At 43.1% G+C, this 17261-nt stretch overlaps 1 protein-coding gene across 2 annotated transcripts; it reads right to left on the minus strand.

The window, feature by feature from the left end:
- Window positions 1-6453: 6453 nt before the first annotated feature.
- On the minus strand, window positions 6454-9445 carry LOC123129064 (ATG8-interacting protein 1). 2 transcript variants are annotated; one of them, XM_044549209.1, is made up of 3 exons: window positions 9266-9445; window positions 7559-8381; window positions 6454-6906 (listed from the first exon to the last, which is right to left on the minus strand). In XM_044549209.1, exons 2-3 carry the CDS (start codon window positions 8372-8374, stop codon window positions 6805-6807), a joined length of 918 nt encoding a protein of 305 aa, XP_044405144.1. In that variant the 5' UTR covers window positions 8375-8381; window positions 9266-9445; the 3' UTR covers window positions 6454-6804. The 2 variants fall into 2 exon arrangements, with proteins under 2 accessions (XP_044405144.1, XP_044405145.1); XM_044549210.1 differs by having other exon boundaries at window positions 7477-8381.
- Between the last annotated feature and the right edge of the window lie 7816 nt (window positions 9446-17261).

Here is a 17261-nt window from a genome sequence, read left to right on the forward strand (position 1 = left end):
CTTCTGTAATAAGAGGAACAGCCACTGGAGCAGAATTACCCTAGATACTTGGTAGATGAGAAGGCTGGCAAGGTTGATAGAAGTATATTGGATATACATTGTGTTAATGTGTACTTTACTAGTACTCCTAGTAGCACCATGGTATTACATACCGGTTCGGTTGCTAAGTGTTAGTAAACTCAAAATAAAAGGCTGCGGAGTAAACGGAGACTGGCTAAAGGTGAGCTGGCGATATGTGTTGGAAGTTTTTCCAAGCTTGATGAGATCAAGCATCACACGCTCCCTCTACCGTCGAGATTGGTGTTTGCGTTGAGCATAGACATGATTGGATTATGCCTATCGCAATACGGTTATTCATTTAAGGAGAATAATGGTTACTCTGTTTATTTGAATAATACCTTCAATGGTCTTGCACCTAAAATGAATGGTTTATTGAATCTCGATCGTAGTGATACACATGTTCATGCCAAAAGATATAAGATAGTAATGATAGTACCACCTACTTGTGGCACTACCACGTAAGTCATATCGGTATAAAATGCATGAAGAAGCTCCATGTTGATGGATCTTTGGACTCACTCGTTTTGAAAAGTTTGAGACATGCGAACCATGTCTATTGGTGTATATGCATGAAGAAACTCCATCAAGTGGACCGTTTGGACTCACTTGATTTTGAATCACTTGAGACATGCAAATCATACCACATGGGCAAGATGACTGAAAGCCTCGTTTTCAGTAAAATGGAACTAGAAAGCAACTTGTTGGAAGTAATACATTTTGATATGTGCAGTCCAATGAGTGCTGAGGCGTGTAGTGGATATCGTTATGTTCTTACTTCACAGATGATTTGAGTAGATGTTGAGTATATTTACTTGATGAATCACGAGTCTGAATTATTGAAAGGTTCAAATAATTTCAGGGTGAAGTTGAAAGATCGTCGTGACAAGAGGATAAAATATTTATGATATGATCATAGAGATGAATATCTGAATTACGAGTTTGGCACAGAATTAAGACATTGTGGAAATTGTTTCACAACTAATACAGCCTGGAACACCATAGTGTGATGGTGTGTCCGAACATCATAACTGCACACTATTGGATATGATGCATACCATGATGTCCCTTATCGAATTACCACGATAGTTTATGGGTTAGGCATTAGAGACAACCACATTCACTTTAAATAGGGCACCACGTAATTCCGATGAGATGACACCGTATGAACTATGGTTTAGAGAAACCTAAGCTGTCATTTCTTAAAAGTTTGGGGCTGCGACGCTTATGTGGAAAAGTTTCAGGCTGATAAGCTCGAACCCAAAGCGGATAAATGCATCTTCATTGGACACCCAAAACAATTGGGTATACCTCCTGTCTCAGATCCGAAAGCAATAAGGGATTGTTTCTAGAATCGGGTCCTTTCTCGAGGAAAAGTTTCTCTCGAAAGAATTGAGTGGGAGGATGGTGGAGACTTGATGAGGTTGTTGAACCGTCTCTTCAACTAATGTGTGGCAGGGCATAGGAAGTTGTTCCTGTGGCACCTACACCAATTGAAGTGGAAGCTTATGATAGTGATCATGAAACTTCAGATCAAGTCACTACCAAACCTCGTGGGATGACAAGGATGCGTACTACTTCAGAGTGGTACGTAATCTTGTCTTGGAAGTCATGTTGCTAGACAACAATGAACCTACGAGCTATGGAGAAGCGATGGTGGGCCCAGATTCGATAAATGGCTCGAGGCCATATAATCCAAGAGAGGATCCATATATGAAAACAAAGTGTAGACTTTGGAAGAACTACTTGATGGTCGTAAGGCTGTTAGGTACATATGGATTTTAAAAGGAAGACGGACAATGATGGTAAGTATCACCATTAAGAAAGCTCAACTTGTCGTTAAGATGTTTTCCGACAAGTTCAAGGAGTTGACTACGGTGAGACTTTCTCACTCGTAGCGATGCTAAGAGTCTGTTGGAATTATATTAGCGATTACTGCATTATTTATAAAATCTTGCAGATAGGATGTCAAAAAACATTGTTTCCTTGACGATTTTTCTTGAGGAAAGGTTGTATGTGATACAACCAGAAGGTTTTGTCAATCCTGAAAGATGCTAATAAGTATGCAAAGCTCCAGCAATCCTTCTGAGGACTGGAGTAAGCATGTCGGAGTTGGAATGTATGCTTTGATGATGATCAAAGAATTTTGGGTTTATACAAAGTTTATGAGAAACTTGTATTTCCAAAGAAGTGAGTGGGAGCACTATAAAATTTCCGATGAGTATATGTTGTTAACATGCTGTTGATCGGAAATGATGTAGAATTTCTGGAAAGAATGCAGAGTTATTTGAAAAGTGTTTTTCAATGGAAAACCTGGATAAGGCTACTTGAGTATTGAGCATTTAGATCTATAAGGATAGACCAAAACGCTTAATAGTATTTTCAAATGAGCACATACCTTGACATGATCTTGAAGGTGTTCAAGATGGATCAGTCAAAGAAGGAGTTCTTGCCTGAGTTGTAAGGTATGAAGTTAAGACTTAAAGCTCGACCACGGCAGAATAGAGAGAAAGGACGAAGGTCGTCCCCTATGCTTTTGACATAGGCTCTACAGTATGCTGTGCTGTGTACCGCACCTGAAATGTGCCTTGCCATGAGTCAGTCAAGGGGTACAAGGGTGATCCAAGAATGGATCACAGGACAGCGGTCAAAGTTATCCTTAGTAACTAGTGGACTAAGGAATTTTCTCGATTATGGAGGTGGAAAAAGAGTTTGTCGTAAAGGGTTACGCCGATGCAAACTTCGACACTAATCCAGATTATTCTGAGTAGTAAACTGGATTCGTATAGTAGAACAGTTATTTGGAATAGCTCCAAATAGAACGTGGTAGCTGCATCTAGGAGATGACATAGAGATTTGTAAAGCACACACGGATCTGAAAAATTCAGACACGTTGACTACAACCTCTCTCACAAGCATAACATGATCAAACCCAGAACTCTTTGGGTGTTAGTCACATGGGGATGTGACCTTGAGTGTTAATCACATATCGATGTGAACTGGATTATTGACTCTAGTGCAAGTGGGAGACTGTTGGAAATATGCCCTAGAGGCAATAATAAATTGATTATTATTATATATATTTCCTTGTTCATGATAATCGTTTATTATCCATGCTAGAATTGTATTGATAGGAAACTCAGATACATGTGTGGATACATAGACAACACCATGTCCCTAGTAAGCCTCTAGTTGACTAGCTCGTTGATCAATAGATGGTTACGGTTTCCTGACCATGGACATTGGATGTCATTGATAACGGGATCACATCATTAGGAGAATGATGTGATGGACAAGACCCAATCCTAAGCCTAGCACAAAGATCATGTAGTTCGTATGCTAAAGCTTTTCTAATGTCAAGTATCATTTCCTTAGACCATGAGATTGTGCAACTCCCGGATACCGTAGGAATACTTTGGGTGTGCCAAACGTCACAACGTAACTGGGTGGCTATAAAGGTACACTACAGGTATCTCCGAAAGTGTCTGTTGGGTTGGCACGAATCGAGACTGGGATTTGTCACTCCGTGTAAATGGAGAGGTATCTCTGGGCCCACTCGGTAGGACATCATCATAATGTGCACAATGTGATCAAGGAGTTGATCACGGGATGATGTGTTACGGAACGAGTAAAGAGACTTGCCGGTAACGAGATTGAACAAGGTATCGGGATACCGACGATCGAATCTCGGGCAAGTATCGTACCGCTAGACAAAGGGAATTGTATACGGGATTGATTAAGTCCTTGACATCGTGGTTCATCCGATGAGATCATCGTGGAGCATGTGGGAGCCAACATGGGTATCCAGATCCCGCTGTTGGTTAATGACCGGAGAACGTCTCGGTCATGTCTGCATGGTTCCTGAACCCGTAGGGTCTACACACTTAAGGTTCAATGACGCTAGGGTTATAAAGGAAGTTTGTATGTGGTTACCGAATGTTGTTCGCAGTCCCAGATGAGATCCTGGACGTCACGAGGAGTTCCGGAATGGTCCGGAGGTAAAGATTTATATATGGGAAGTCCTGTTTTGGTCACCGGAAAAGTTTCGGGTTTTATCGGTAACGTACCGGGACCACCGGGACGGTCCCGGGGGTCCACCAAGTGGAGCCACAAGCCCCGGAGGGCAGCATGGGCCAAGTGTGGAAGGGGACCAGCCCCAGGTGGGCTGGTGCGCCCTCCCACAAGGCCCAAGGCGCAAGGGAAGAGGAGAAGGGGCAAACCCTAAGGGCAGATGGGCCCTAAGGCCCATGCTCCCTGCGCCTCCCTCTCCTCCCCTCTTGGCCGCCCCCCTCAAACCCATCTAGGGTTGCCGCCCCTCTAGGGGTGGGAACCCTAGAGGGGGCGCACCCTCCTCCCCTTCCCCTATATATACTTGAGGCCTAGGGGCTGCCCAACACACGATTTGATCTCTCCCTGTTGGTGCAGCCCTGCCTTTCTCTTCCTCCTCTCCCGCGGTGCTTGGCGAAGCCCTGCAGGATTGCCACACTCCTCCACCACCACCACGCCGTTGTGCTGCTGCTGGATGGAGTCTTCCTCAACCTCTCCCTCTCTCCTTGCTGGATCAAGGCATGGGAGACGTCACCGGGCTGTACGTGTGTTGAACGCGGAGGTGCCGTCCGTTCGGCACTAGGATCTCCGGTGATTTGGATCACGACGAGTACGACTCCATCAACCCCGTTCTCTTGAACGCTTCCGCTTAGCGATCTACAAGGGTATGTAGATGCACTCTCCTTCCCCTCGTTGCTGGTTTCTCCATAGATAGATCTTGGTGACACGTAGGAAATTTTTGAATTTCTGCTACGTTCCCCAACACTTCATTGTTTTCGGCATCATCTGGAGTATTATTTTCTCCGGTGCCAGTGTTGTTGTCTTTGGAGCAACGTGACTTAGAGCGGCGTTTAGGGCGCCTGCTCTTGGACTGTGTCTCAGGAGGTATATTCTCAACTGGATTTTCTTTGTCATCGTCATTGACTTTTTTAGGTGTATCAACCATGTACACATCGTACGAAGAGGTGGCCGTCCAACATCCAGTGAATGGCGGGTCCTGGCCTTGCTCCTTGTCGGCATCGTCGTCCATACTGTCGATGTCTTCGGAGCCATAATCAAGCACGTCAGTTAAGTCTTCGACAATGGCTATGAAGTGGGTGGCGGGTGGGAAGCTAAATTCTCCATCCTCAGCCCCTAGTTCGAACCGGACATAGTCCGGCTGTGAGTCCTCCACCAAGGACAGGTTCTTTAATGAGTTTAGCACATCGCCCAAGGGCGAGTGTTGGAAGATGTGTGCGGCGCTGAACTCAAAAGTCGATAACCTATCAAGCTCGGTGTCCGCATGCATACGTGGTTCGAATTTATAGCTGGAGACGAGTCCGGAGTTCCGGTAACGCAGGTATTGCGTGAGGTTGAGTATGTGTGTGGCTCCAGCGCCGCGGACTCCGTGGCCTCGGATGGCACGATCTGCTCCGGCTCTAAGGCCAGAGCAGTATCAGGAACCATCTCCTGATTGTGGTCCGATGACAGATTTAAGTCATGTTCATCGGAGCGAGGGGGAGCGATCGTCGCGGTCTCAAATCCGTCAAAGATTAAGTCTCCACGGATGTCCGCGACGTAGTTCAAGCTTCCGAATCTAACCTGGTGGCCAGGGGCATAGCTATCGATCTGCTCCAGATGGCCAAGTGAGTTGGCCCGCAGTACGAAGCCGCCGAACACGAAGATCTGTCCGGGAAGGAAGGTTTCCCTTTGGACAGCGTCACTACCGACGATTGAAGGGGCCATCGAACCTTTCGTCGACGGCACAGTGGAACTCTCAATGAAAACACCAATGTCGATGTCAAAACCGGCGGATCTCGGGTAGGGGGTCCCGAACTGTGCGTCTAAGGTCGATGGTAACAGAAGACGGGGGACACGATGTTTACCCAGGTTCGGGCCCTCTCTATGGAGGTAATACCCTACTTCCTGCTTGATTGATCTTGATGAATATGAGTATTACAAAAGTTGATCTACCACGAGATCGTAATGGCTAAAACCCTAGAAGTCTAGCCTGTATGACTATGGTAATGTGTATCTCCCTATCCGGACTAAGCTCTCCGGTTTATATAGACACTGGGAAGATCTAGGGTTACATAGAGTCGGTTACATAGAACGAAATCTTCATAGTTGATCGCCAAGCTTGCTTTCCACGCCAAGGAGAGTCCTATCCGGACACAGGTATAGTCTTTGGTCTTCATGTCTTCACAGCCCATCAGTCCAGCCCATGGATAACAGGCCGGACGCCCGAGGACCCCTTAGTCCAGGACTCCCTCAACGAGGGAGCACCCAGGTGTAACGGAACTTAATTGCCGGAACCAGATCCGGAGCCATCCCAAATGTAATCCCAGCTAAATATAGGCCAAAAATTCCTTCAACACAAACCAAAAATTCGGCACCAAGTAATATCATAAGTTCATCGTGTATACAAACTGCAACCCGGAACAAGACAGATAAAAATATCCACGGGAGCAACGGAAGAAGTTACAGTGGCTAACAAACTGAAGCAGCAGCACACTGAACCTGGCCAAGGAGGGACTTTTTCCAAAGGAGGGAAAGCAACCACACAAAACTCGTGTGTATTTACATGCCCAGGAGGAGTTTTGGGGTTTAATTACACAGCCAGCACGCATAAACGCCCATACGTTCTGCGGCATCGGGTATTTCTCCAATGCATACACTAGTTTCAGGATACATCATCCGTCGGCGGGATGGTTATCATCATCAGCCCAATCGAGCATTTCCGTGAGCAGCCGGGCTCGGGTGGTTGCCAGCGACAAGAATGTCCTTGATTCGGTTAAGCGGTACGGTGGCCTGGTTGATTCTCTGAAAAGTAAACATGTGTTTGATGTTTATTAGAACTCTGCTACCAGTTGGCACAGTAAATCCGAGCATGGTAGTGCAAAATTGACACTAATTAACAAAAGTTTCTGAAATAGAAATGTCTGCGAAATTTTGATAGGCTACAGACCAACTCGGACAGGAGTTACAGAAGTCAAGATATCTTGGAAATTCTGGCAATATTCGATAGACAACAAAACGTAACAGGCACAGCTTCCAACCACGGGTAAAATGAACATATGATTATGGATGATCCAACAACCCGTAATACTATTGGAATTAGAAAGGCAAGAATCTGATGTTTCCTCGCAATACTATCAGAATAATACTGGACGGCCAACAAAAGAAAAGATAACAGGCAGAGCTTTTAAGCACAGGGAAAAGAACATGCATGGTTCATCAATCACTAATAGTATCTGAATGACAGATGCAACAATCTATTTTTTTTCCTTGCAGCTATATAGATAACTATGATCTACCTGAACAAAAGAGAAATTTGATGAAAGCAGCACGAATAATAGTTTAAGATGCAAATATATGTATGCTATCACCTACCTGAATTTCAGGCCAAACTAGTCTGTTCAGTTGCATGGAAAATTTGGCTAGTATGATCAAAAGGAAGGCGTCCCACGATTACCTCCTTGCTGCTGGCAGGTTGCAATTTGACCTGCTGAAGCTGGAGCTTGCCCTTCTGCCAGCGCCGCCGGAAATACGCCATCCCCATCAGAGCTGCAGCAGCCACAACGATAGGCCAGAGCTTGTTGCTCTCCTTAGCGCTCCTGTACAGCGATATAAGTTGCTTCTGCCACCACACGTTGCGTGGGGCTCCAGAACCGTCAGGCTTGCTCTCTTCGCCGGAAGCAACTACATTGGACGAATCAGTGACAGGGTCGATATTTTGGAGCGGTGGTTTTTCTTCGGTCTTCTCAATGGCACTCTCGGTAGCTTCTTTCTCGGCGTCCGTTGCACTGTAACCAGATGATGAGAATGTGACTGGTTCTTCCCCAGCCTGACTAACACCGTGCAACGCGTTCCCATTGTCAGGCTCCATATCAACAGAGGAAAGGCTTTTTCCTTTGTCGAAGGACGGGATCCGGTCAAGACCATCGTCCTTCAGTTTCTCCTGCTGGTCTTCGTACATACCATCTTCACCCTTGTCAGAAACTGCATACTGGCTGCCGCGCGCCTCCTGCCGCTCTATGCTAGTATCAGTTTCCACAAGGAGACTCTCAGGCTCATTCTGTGGCACCGAGAAATGACCAGACATCAGCAGTGCCGCGGCTGCCGAATCACCCCCCTCTGCGCCATACACCTGGCCTTCAGCCTCCTCGTCCGAAGGCTCAGTTCTCGGCGGACCAGGTGCAGATGCATAGTTCGAAGCGGTGAGCTGCACGACCTCCCAGTCGCTCCCGCGGGGAGAAGTCTGCCCGGTGCCACTCTGGTCAGGCTCCATCTTCCAGCTGCAGAGATTGATTAAAGTCAGCAAACTCATGACAGGCAATTTAGCTACGGATGTGCAGGTTTGAGCATAGGAATCATAACTTGCACCCTTTTCCAGTAGTGTAAAACTAAGCTGTGCGGTTTCACAGTTACCTGTGACTGACTGGGAATTTAGAATAAGTGATCCGTGAATAAGCTACTAGAATATGCAGCCGTAACATAGCTCAGAAACAGGGCAGGCGCAGTGAACTTAATGTTAATTGCAAGCCCCGGACAGGCATCAGGTAGCTAGAGGCGTGCAGGTTTCAGTAAAGGAAGCATAAGCTGCACACTTGTCCAGTGGTGTAAAATTGATGTGTGTGGTTTTCGCAGTTAACTGTAAATGACTGGGAATTTAGAACAATTGATCCGTAAAAACCAAAAAAGTACTTCCTCTGTAAGCAAATATAAGACGTTTTAGATGGCTGTAATAAAAAGCGCCGCACACTGTCCAGATGCAATATTAGATTTAGGGGAGCTGTTTTATGCTAGTAGTACAAGACTATGCAGGAGTAACAGAGTTGAGAACAGAGCAAGTTCAGTGAACGCATCGTCTATTACTGCGTACTACACAGTCCGGGCAGGATCAGCATCAGCTGGCTGCCTAGCTCTGCTGATTTCAGGCGGCAGCAATTTACAGATGAGCATCATAACCGTAAGAGCGCAATCCCAGCAGCCAAAACTAATACGCCCGCTAGAATCCCGACCTCCGCGCGAGCGCGAACCACGAGCGGTTAATCGGCTAGCTGGACGGGAAGCAGACAGAGGAGGGTGGGCGAGAGGGGATCCGATCGAAACCCCGGCCAGCCAGAGTGGGCGGGAGGGAGCGGGGATCGGATGAGGAAGGGGTTCGGGGTGTCCGTACCGGCGAGCGGAGCGGAGGTCCTCCGTCGCGGTCGCGGCGGCAGCAGCAGCAGCGAGCGATCGCCGAATTAGCGGGGAAAGTGGGGGAGAGGAGGAGGGCGAGAGTCGGAGTGAGGCGTGGCGTCACGTTTGCTTGCGCCCCGGGAGATTTTTTTCCTTCCTCTTTTTCTTTCCTTTTCTTTTTGTTCCTAGTGGAGGTGGTGGAGATCTTTTCTACCGCGACCGACCGCGAGAAGCCTCCTCTCTCTCGGGCCGGGCTGGGCCGGGCTGGGTTAGACCGAGGCCCTTGCCCCTCTCTCTCTCGGGGGCTACTATGGCCCCGGGCCGGGCTGGGTTGGGTTGGTTTCATGACGCTTGGTTGGCAGAGAACCCTCCTCAAAAAAGGAAGAAGAAAAAAAGAGTTGATTCGTGGAGAACAGGTGCATAATATGTCTCGAACTGCTACGGCTGTCCACACATCGGCTCTAATTTTAGAGTCAGCAAAGCTAGCCATGGATCTGTTTGGTTGGATCACCCTCCTGGTTTTATTCGTAAGTTTCTAGCGCATGATGCAAGTATGATTTGATTTAATAAAGCTAGCCATGAAGGTTTTTACTATAGTGTTGGCGGCTTGATTTACCCTGATGCCCTTCTCCGATCAGGCCCTTGTCAACTTCTCCTACCATCCCAATTCCCATATTGTCGATTGAAGTCATCCTCATGTGTTCGGATAAATTGAAGAGGAAAATATGTTTTGGTCCCTCAAATTATCAAAAGTATACAACTGGTCCCTTAAAAAATGGACGATATTTGGTCTCTCAACTCTCAAAACCGACCAAGTTCAATCCAAAACCTAGTTTTAGTGTAAAACCGGCCCCGATGGTAGCGGTTTTCTCTCTTCCACCCCTCTCTTTGTTTTGATTTATCTCTTGCCTGAGCCGGATTGGATCCAGGCGACGTGCACCAAACCATCGCCACAATCATTACCTTCCACACCTCCCTGGCGAGTTCCCGTCATCACCGAGATGACGACCCTCCACCCAGCTGTCCCCGTTGATCTCTCCCACCGCTCCCCTCCTCCTCCACTACGACATGTCCTCCACCATGCTGAGGAGAGGCCAAGCAGCGTACGGGCTTCGCCATTTCCCCTGCCTCATCTGCCACATGGGGTCTCGCCTACGTCCCGTGGATCTAAGTAGGAGCCTGCCCAGAGAGGAGATCCAAGCCATGGCCATCTCCACCATGCTCCAGGCCTGAAGATTCCTCGACAGTTCTGTTGCCTCCACGAGCTTGAGTGTTCTCGATGTCGCCCAAGCTCAACTCACACCGTTGGCCGCCAACCCACCTTCCTGCGCTCGCCCCATCTTGGACGAAGGTGGTGGTTGCACCAGTCGTGTCATGGGATGACGTGCACGGGCATCTACCTTCATGTTTAGCACGTGTTCCCGGCGTTCTCGCTAGAACTCGGGTGGATGCGGCCTAGCTCCTCATGCTGATATGAAATGGGCACCACGCCGCTTGCGCCGCGTACAACTGAGCCAGGGTGGGGAAATCATGGCGAAAGAACAATAGTGGAAGCCACCGCCGTAGCATTCACCACTTCCCTCGCTGTCGCGACTGTCGTCCATGCATGCACAGAAGGTTGGTCATGGGAGAGAGGAGAATAGGGCGCGTAAGGAGGGGAGAGAGAGATAGGACAACGATGTGGGGTGGGTGGTAGGTTCGACCAAATAATCCGTCTAGCCTGGCAAGAGAGGATAGAGAAAACCCGTTGTCACGTGGCTGGTTTTCCACTGAAACCAGGTTTTGGACCAAAGTTAAACAGTTTTAAGACTTGAGGGGTCAAATGTCTCCCAAATTTTTTAAAGTACCAAGTGTATACTTTTGGTGAACTTGAGGGACTAAAAACATACTTTTCTCTAAATTAAAGGACCAATGGTTGAAGAAGTTAGATGAAACAGTATGGCTAAACAACATTAATTGTGTAGTACCACCAATATCAAGAACTAGGTATATGTGGAAATAAAAAATGTGTATCGGATATTTTAAAATTCTGCATCGTGTATTTAAAAAATGTTCATCATGTGTTTTAAAAATATATTTTTAGTGTACTAAGAAATGTTCGTCGTGTTTTTAAATAAAACATGATGGAAGATTTTTATATAGGGATGAAAAATATTTTCAAATTCACAAAGGAATTTGTTGAATATTTTCTGAAAATTTTCAAATAATCCTCATCGTGTTCTTGTTAAGTGCCAACATACATTTTTCCCTTTTCTTCTATTTTTATGTTTCTATTTTTATTTATTTATTGTTGCAAAGATTTCGCAGTAATAGTCATGATTTGGGGATTTTGAAGAGCAAGGAGTGTGTGGAGAATCTAGGAACAAGATTGACACAAGGGATTTACCCGGGTTCACTTTATTGTAAGCTAATATGAACTGGATTATTAGTTCCTGGCATTAAAAATCCCATTTGGATAGACTTTTTATTGCTAGTCCATTAGGATAGACTTTGATATGGACCACTAGTGGATTCCACCACATTGATCACGAGATCAGATAAACACAAATTCCACCAGCACATGCAAACATAAGTTCTAAAACCCTGTTGAGTTACATATAAGCTAGACACTCATTTACATGAGATTCTTTTGTTCATATAATGATAGGATAAATTTTGAGTGTAAAATGGGAAGAGAACTAACAAAAACCACATCATGTGTGATCCATCATTTCGCTTGTATAATTAGAAATACATTTGCATCAAAACTATATTGTACCTCCAACCATAAAAATTGAGTTTAAATGAAAACAAGAATAAGTGAGCATTACATCATATACATTACAAGTGCATAACAATGGATAATATATCTATTATTTTGGGAACATTGTTACACACATAAATAATAATAAAATTTAATTAGAATTGTAATTTGGTACACTTAGTTTAAAACGAGTATAAAAGTTCAGTATAAAAAATAATTGTTTTACATCACCTGGTGTCCAAAAATGTTTTTTACCGGCTCTAAAAATTAATAATTAAACAACAGTATTACAACTACACATGACATTTAGGATAATAAATCTTACCAGCTTTTAATTATTTAAAAATTTATTTATCTTCATTAATTCAAAAACACGTTGCTAAAAGTCCCAACATTTAAAAACAATATTCATGTACTACAGCTATGTCACAAATACATCATATTAGTTTTTTAGTTTATTATTCAAAATTTCTGAACATAAATAACTCAAAAGAATTATATTTTATAAAAGTAAATATCTTTAGCTGCTTTTTTCATTCTGCTGATTCTAGAATTGACCATCATATTCTCGTTTATAATGATTATTAGATTAGAAAGGGTAAAAATGATTAGTTAAGACGGAACTAAAGTTAAATTCTTCATTAAGAATAAGTTTTGATAAACTTAATTATTGAATAATTACTAACACACCAGAATACAAGTATCTCGCTCAATGGGATCAGAACATTTAGTGAGAAGTTTGGTAAGATATATCACTTTATTCTTTTAAGATAGAAGTTAACATGATCTGGATCTTGGGGCAAACTTTCCTATGTAAATAGTCTTACCTTTAGAATTCTTAGCAGATACTGGCAGTTTTAGATTGTATATTATTATGTTTCTGACTAGTTTGGTCTGACGTTAAAGAGTTCACTAAACATCAGGTGTCAGCCATTGTGCCGTCAATTTTTTTTATCAACATTGTCAAGAGTTAAATCTAGTCATTGTGCTATTGTATTTAATCTGTATTTTAAGCATTGATCATGTCTGATATATCAGATCAAAAATTTCCTATTATAATAACTTTTTTATCTTTCGAGTTCCTAGCATGCAGTAGCAATTTTAGATTGTGTCCGATTTTTAATTTATTTGGCTTGCTTAGTGCCACCTCAGGAGTTCAATAAACATCTGGAGTTACCTATTGTGTTTTTTTAAGTTCTTTGTCAAAGTTTTGAATTAGTATCATTGTGTCGTTCTTTGAAGTACTGATTCGTTTGTATCTTTGCTAAACCAGTCACATGTTCTTTGAACAATCTGCCTTCAATGTCTTATGTTTACATTTATTTGCTAGAAAAAAAGTGTTATTATTGAGGTTTCATTGTTCTACGTGTTGTGGCACCTGACACTTGCGACCTGCTTTATCTGTTGAGCTTCATTTGATTTTCAAGCATTTGTACTCTGTTTCCCAGAGTGTATTAGTACAAGATCATATGTTTAGACTACTTCGTATGTTCTGCTTTAGTTTTTTGAGGAAAAATGTTTTGGTTCATCTTTGAGGTCCGCAAGACATTTATTTGTAGCCATACATCTGTTCGCAATCATGATCTAAATGCTAGGATCTACTTGTACCAGCAAAATTCCCTGTAGCAATGAAAATTTGGTGGATAAAAGTGATTATTTTTTAAATATGGTTTTTTCAAATGAATATTGCTTTTAGATTATTGCTGAAGAAAATTTTAAAATGTAATATTATCTTAATTTGTGAACTACTTGTATAAAACAAAGAATGTTTTTAAAATTTCAAAAGTTTTTATTTAACTGACTGTTTGAAAAATAAAAAATGGCTAAAATAAACAGCAGGAAAAAGATAAAATGTATTTGTAGTGTTTTCTTTTTTTAGGGGTAAAGCCAAATTTTATTGATCATACTCCACACACAGTGGGATACCTACCGGGTCATTAGGTTGGCCAAACCACACATGACACCCTTGAGCTAAAGAAAGAGAAAATCTAGCTAAGTTGTGTGCTTCTACATTAACTGCTCGACTCTCAAACGTATGAATCTTTTAGAAATTTCCCAAATATAGAACTCTAAATGGGCGGCCCAATTAAGTGGCTCCCCATGCCGACTTTGTGGGGCAGGACGACAGTTTGGCGCTTAAAGCGCCCGTTACAGTATACTCCCTCCGTCCCATAATATAGGACGTTTTTTGACACCAGTGTAGTGTCAAAAACGTCTTATATTATGCGATGGAGGGAGTAGTTTGCAAATGAGCGCACACACCTCTCCGTGTTAGGCTGGCCCATCTATCTTTCTTTTCTACTTTCAAACACCAAAAAGGTGTGCATGAGTGTCACAACTAACCGGCAACCTCTTCCTCAAGTGCTACGATAGCTAACCAGGTTAAACACCGGAATGTGGTTTGTTACTTCTTTTTATTCATTTCCTCTTACTTCTCTTCTCTTCCTTTCTTTTTTTCCCTTTTTTCTTGTTTTCTTTTTATTGTTCCTTTTCTATTTTATTTTATTTGAAATTTCTAGAACATTTTTATCTGAACCGATGAATTTTCTCAAATCCATGACTTTTTTTCAAAATTCGTTGAACTTGTTTTAAATTCATGGACTTTTTTTTCAAAATTGATAAAAAAATCCAACTAGTGAACTGTTATTTGAAAATCCATAATCTTTTTTCCAAATTCGATGAACTTTTTTAATATTCAATGCTTTTTTTTCAAAATTGATGAACTTTCTCCTAATCGATGAACTTTTTCTAAAATTGATGTATTTTTATTCAAGTTTGATGAACTTTCTCAAATTCAATGATTTTTTTAAAAATGATGATATTCTTTCAAATCTGATGAAATTTTTAAAAATCATGGATTTTTTCAAATTTGTGTCTTCTTTTTCAAATTCATGAACCGTTTTCAAATTTGAAACTTTTTTCAGATCTATTTTCAAGAAGTCAACGTTCAAATTTTGACAGATCAACAGCTGACTTGGCGACGCCTGAGTGCCTGATCGAGCGAAGGAAGCAGGGTTGTGATCGAGCGAAGCAATGAACAAGCGAACGCGTGTGTTGGGCCGGCTCAAGAGGGGTTCTGCGTGAGTGCTAGTTTGGTGAACTGGCGCCTAAAGCGCTAATTAGGAGGACCCGACATTTTGCCACATGTAGCGGCAAATAGAACTTACTTGGGGCCACAGCCGCAACAGCAACTCGCAAGCCTTCATTTCAAACTTGATCCACCAACGGTGCTTGCTTCATGCATCGGCCTCCGTCACATGGTATTCTCATCCTCATTAGTCTGAGCTGAATTCTCGAAGTTCCCATCAAAGAAATAGTAACAGATTCAAAAGGTGCATATGGTGGCCAGAGCAGGCTCCAAGGGAGCTCGGTATTTCTCCAGTGAAAATAAATTTCAAAAAGATTGCCCCTGGAATATTTCAGGAGGACTCTTCTGAGACAAGATCTGAAGATAATGAGCTTACTATATAAAGAATAAGTACTTGAATATTCTTCAGAATTGGACCGAGAGCAGTCTCTGAGTTAAGCTGATCAGAATCCTTTCTTTTGTGTTGAGTATATTGATTAGATTGGAAACTTAGGTTGGACTAGGAAATATTCTGGCTTGCCTTGTACTCCAAGTAGATTATGTACTCCTATATATATGCCCACAAGGCTCAAGCAATACAACGGACTATTCTACAAATTCTCTCTATCTTCCTTCTAACATTTTGCACCATGTTACCAAGACAAGGAATTGGCTGATTCACTCTCGCATCGTTTTTCTTGTTTCCGTTTATTTATAAATGTGCTACCTTTTTGTATATGAAAATGTGGTTCTTGCCTCATAAAAAGTGTGACGTGACCACGTAGTCCGACAGGTGCCAAACTTCGACCTACAATGCCATGACAGGCGGTCTATGAATGTGTACATACAGACATACGTAGATGGAACACTTATTCTGCTCGTCACTGTTGTTGATGAGCATCTCAATGACCTCGAGGACCATGGAAGAGGTGTTATCCGTCTATCAGCAAGCAAACAAAGAGGTAAAATGTCACTCGGGCTTCTACAATCTGCAACCTGGGAGTGCTGTCCCAATTCGCAGATGACGAGCTTGGATGAAAAGGTTGATGAATTAAAGGTTCGTTGTTGGGTGCTCAAAATTTTATGTTCCAGTGAACTTTTCCCCATGCCTAGAGGGATGGGTTGAAAGTAGATTTGGAGAAAGCGAAGAAAGGAAAGCCTCCATACAGAGTTTTTCAGTAAACAGAGTGTTCGTGCTTCAGAAAACAGAGTGCACTCTTCGGTAAACAGAGTGTTTATTCTTCAGTAAACAGCGTGTTTGCTCTTCAGTAAACAGTGTTCGTTCTTCAGGAAACAATCTGTATTACGGTATTACAGTTGAACAAAACAGAGGATGGAACCCTTCTTGAAAGACTTGCCGTCTATCAGCGAGCAAAACAAGAGGTAAAATGTGTAGGAAAATGAATTTGCATCATCATTTTTCTTGACTTGCAAAGATGTTTCTGGCTTACTCAGGATCTGCAACCACCAGCGTGCTGTCCCAATTCCCAGATGACAGTTGAATGGACAGGTCGATGAATTAAAGGTTGGCTGTTGGGCGCGAGTGATTGATTAGCTCAACATTTTACATTCCCTGTAATCTTTTCCCCATGCCCAGAGGGATGAGTTGGCAGTAGATTTGGAGAAATCGATTAAAGGAAAACCTCCATCCAGCCATGTTAGCAAAGTTTGTGAGGCCGAGGATAGATGACAGTGTTTGTTCTTCAGTAAACAGAGTGTTTGTTCTTCAGAATAAACAGAGTGTTTGTTCTTCAGAGTAAACAGAGTGTTTGTTCTTCAGAGTAAACAGGGTGTTTGTTTTTCAGAGTAAACAGAGTGTTCATTCTTCAGTAAAACGATCTGCGCGACTTAAAGAACAAGCATGTTGCAAGTATAATAATCTGCTCGGTCGTTGGCTTTGGTGAACCTTGGACTGAATCCATCCACAGTAGAGATTTTGCATTGTCAGGGCAAAAGAATCAAACTGCTGAACATGTGAAACGTTCATACTAGCCTGCAAGCAGGAAGTGTTGCACCATTCATTCATCAGACTAATATAGAATACCAGCATTTCGGTTTCATTCAGATTAACATTCACATCATAGGCAACGACAAGCACCAAAAGGAACTAGATTTCACCCCATCCAAACCACATCAACAAGAGGAATCGTGAATTCAAAAGCATGATGAATTACTGTCAGAGCA

Source organism: Triticum aestivum, chromosome 6A (assembly GCF_018294505.1).
Source record: "Triticum aestivum cultivar Chinese Spring chromosome 6A, IWGSC CS RefSeq v2.1, whole genome shotgun sequence".
Classification (NCBI taxonomy): domain Eukaryota; kingdom Viridiplantae; phylum Streptophyta; class Magnoliopsida; order Poales; family Poaceae; genus Triticum; species Triticum aestivum.

What these genes read in the sequence shown, in the direction of transcription:
- LOC123129064 (XM_044549209.1), bottom strand. Translation starts at nt 8,374, where the DNA reads ATGGAGCCTGACCAGAGTGGCACCGGGCAGACTTCTCCCCGCGGGAGC. An exon ending in AACCTGCCAGCAGCAAGGAG is followed by an intron (nt 6,907 to 7,558) that starts GTAATCGTGGGA and finishes TTTACTTTTCAG; the next exon opens with AGAATCAACCAGGCCACCGT.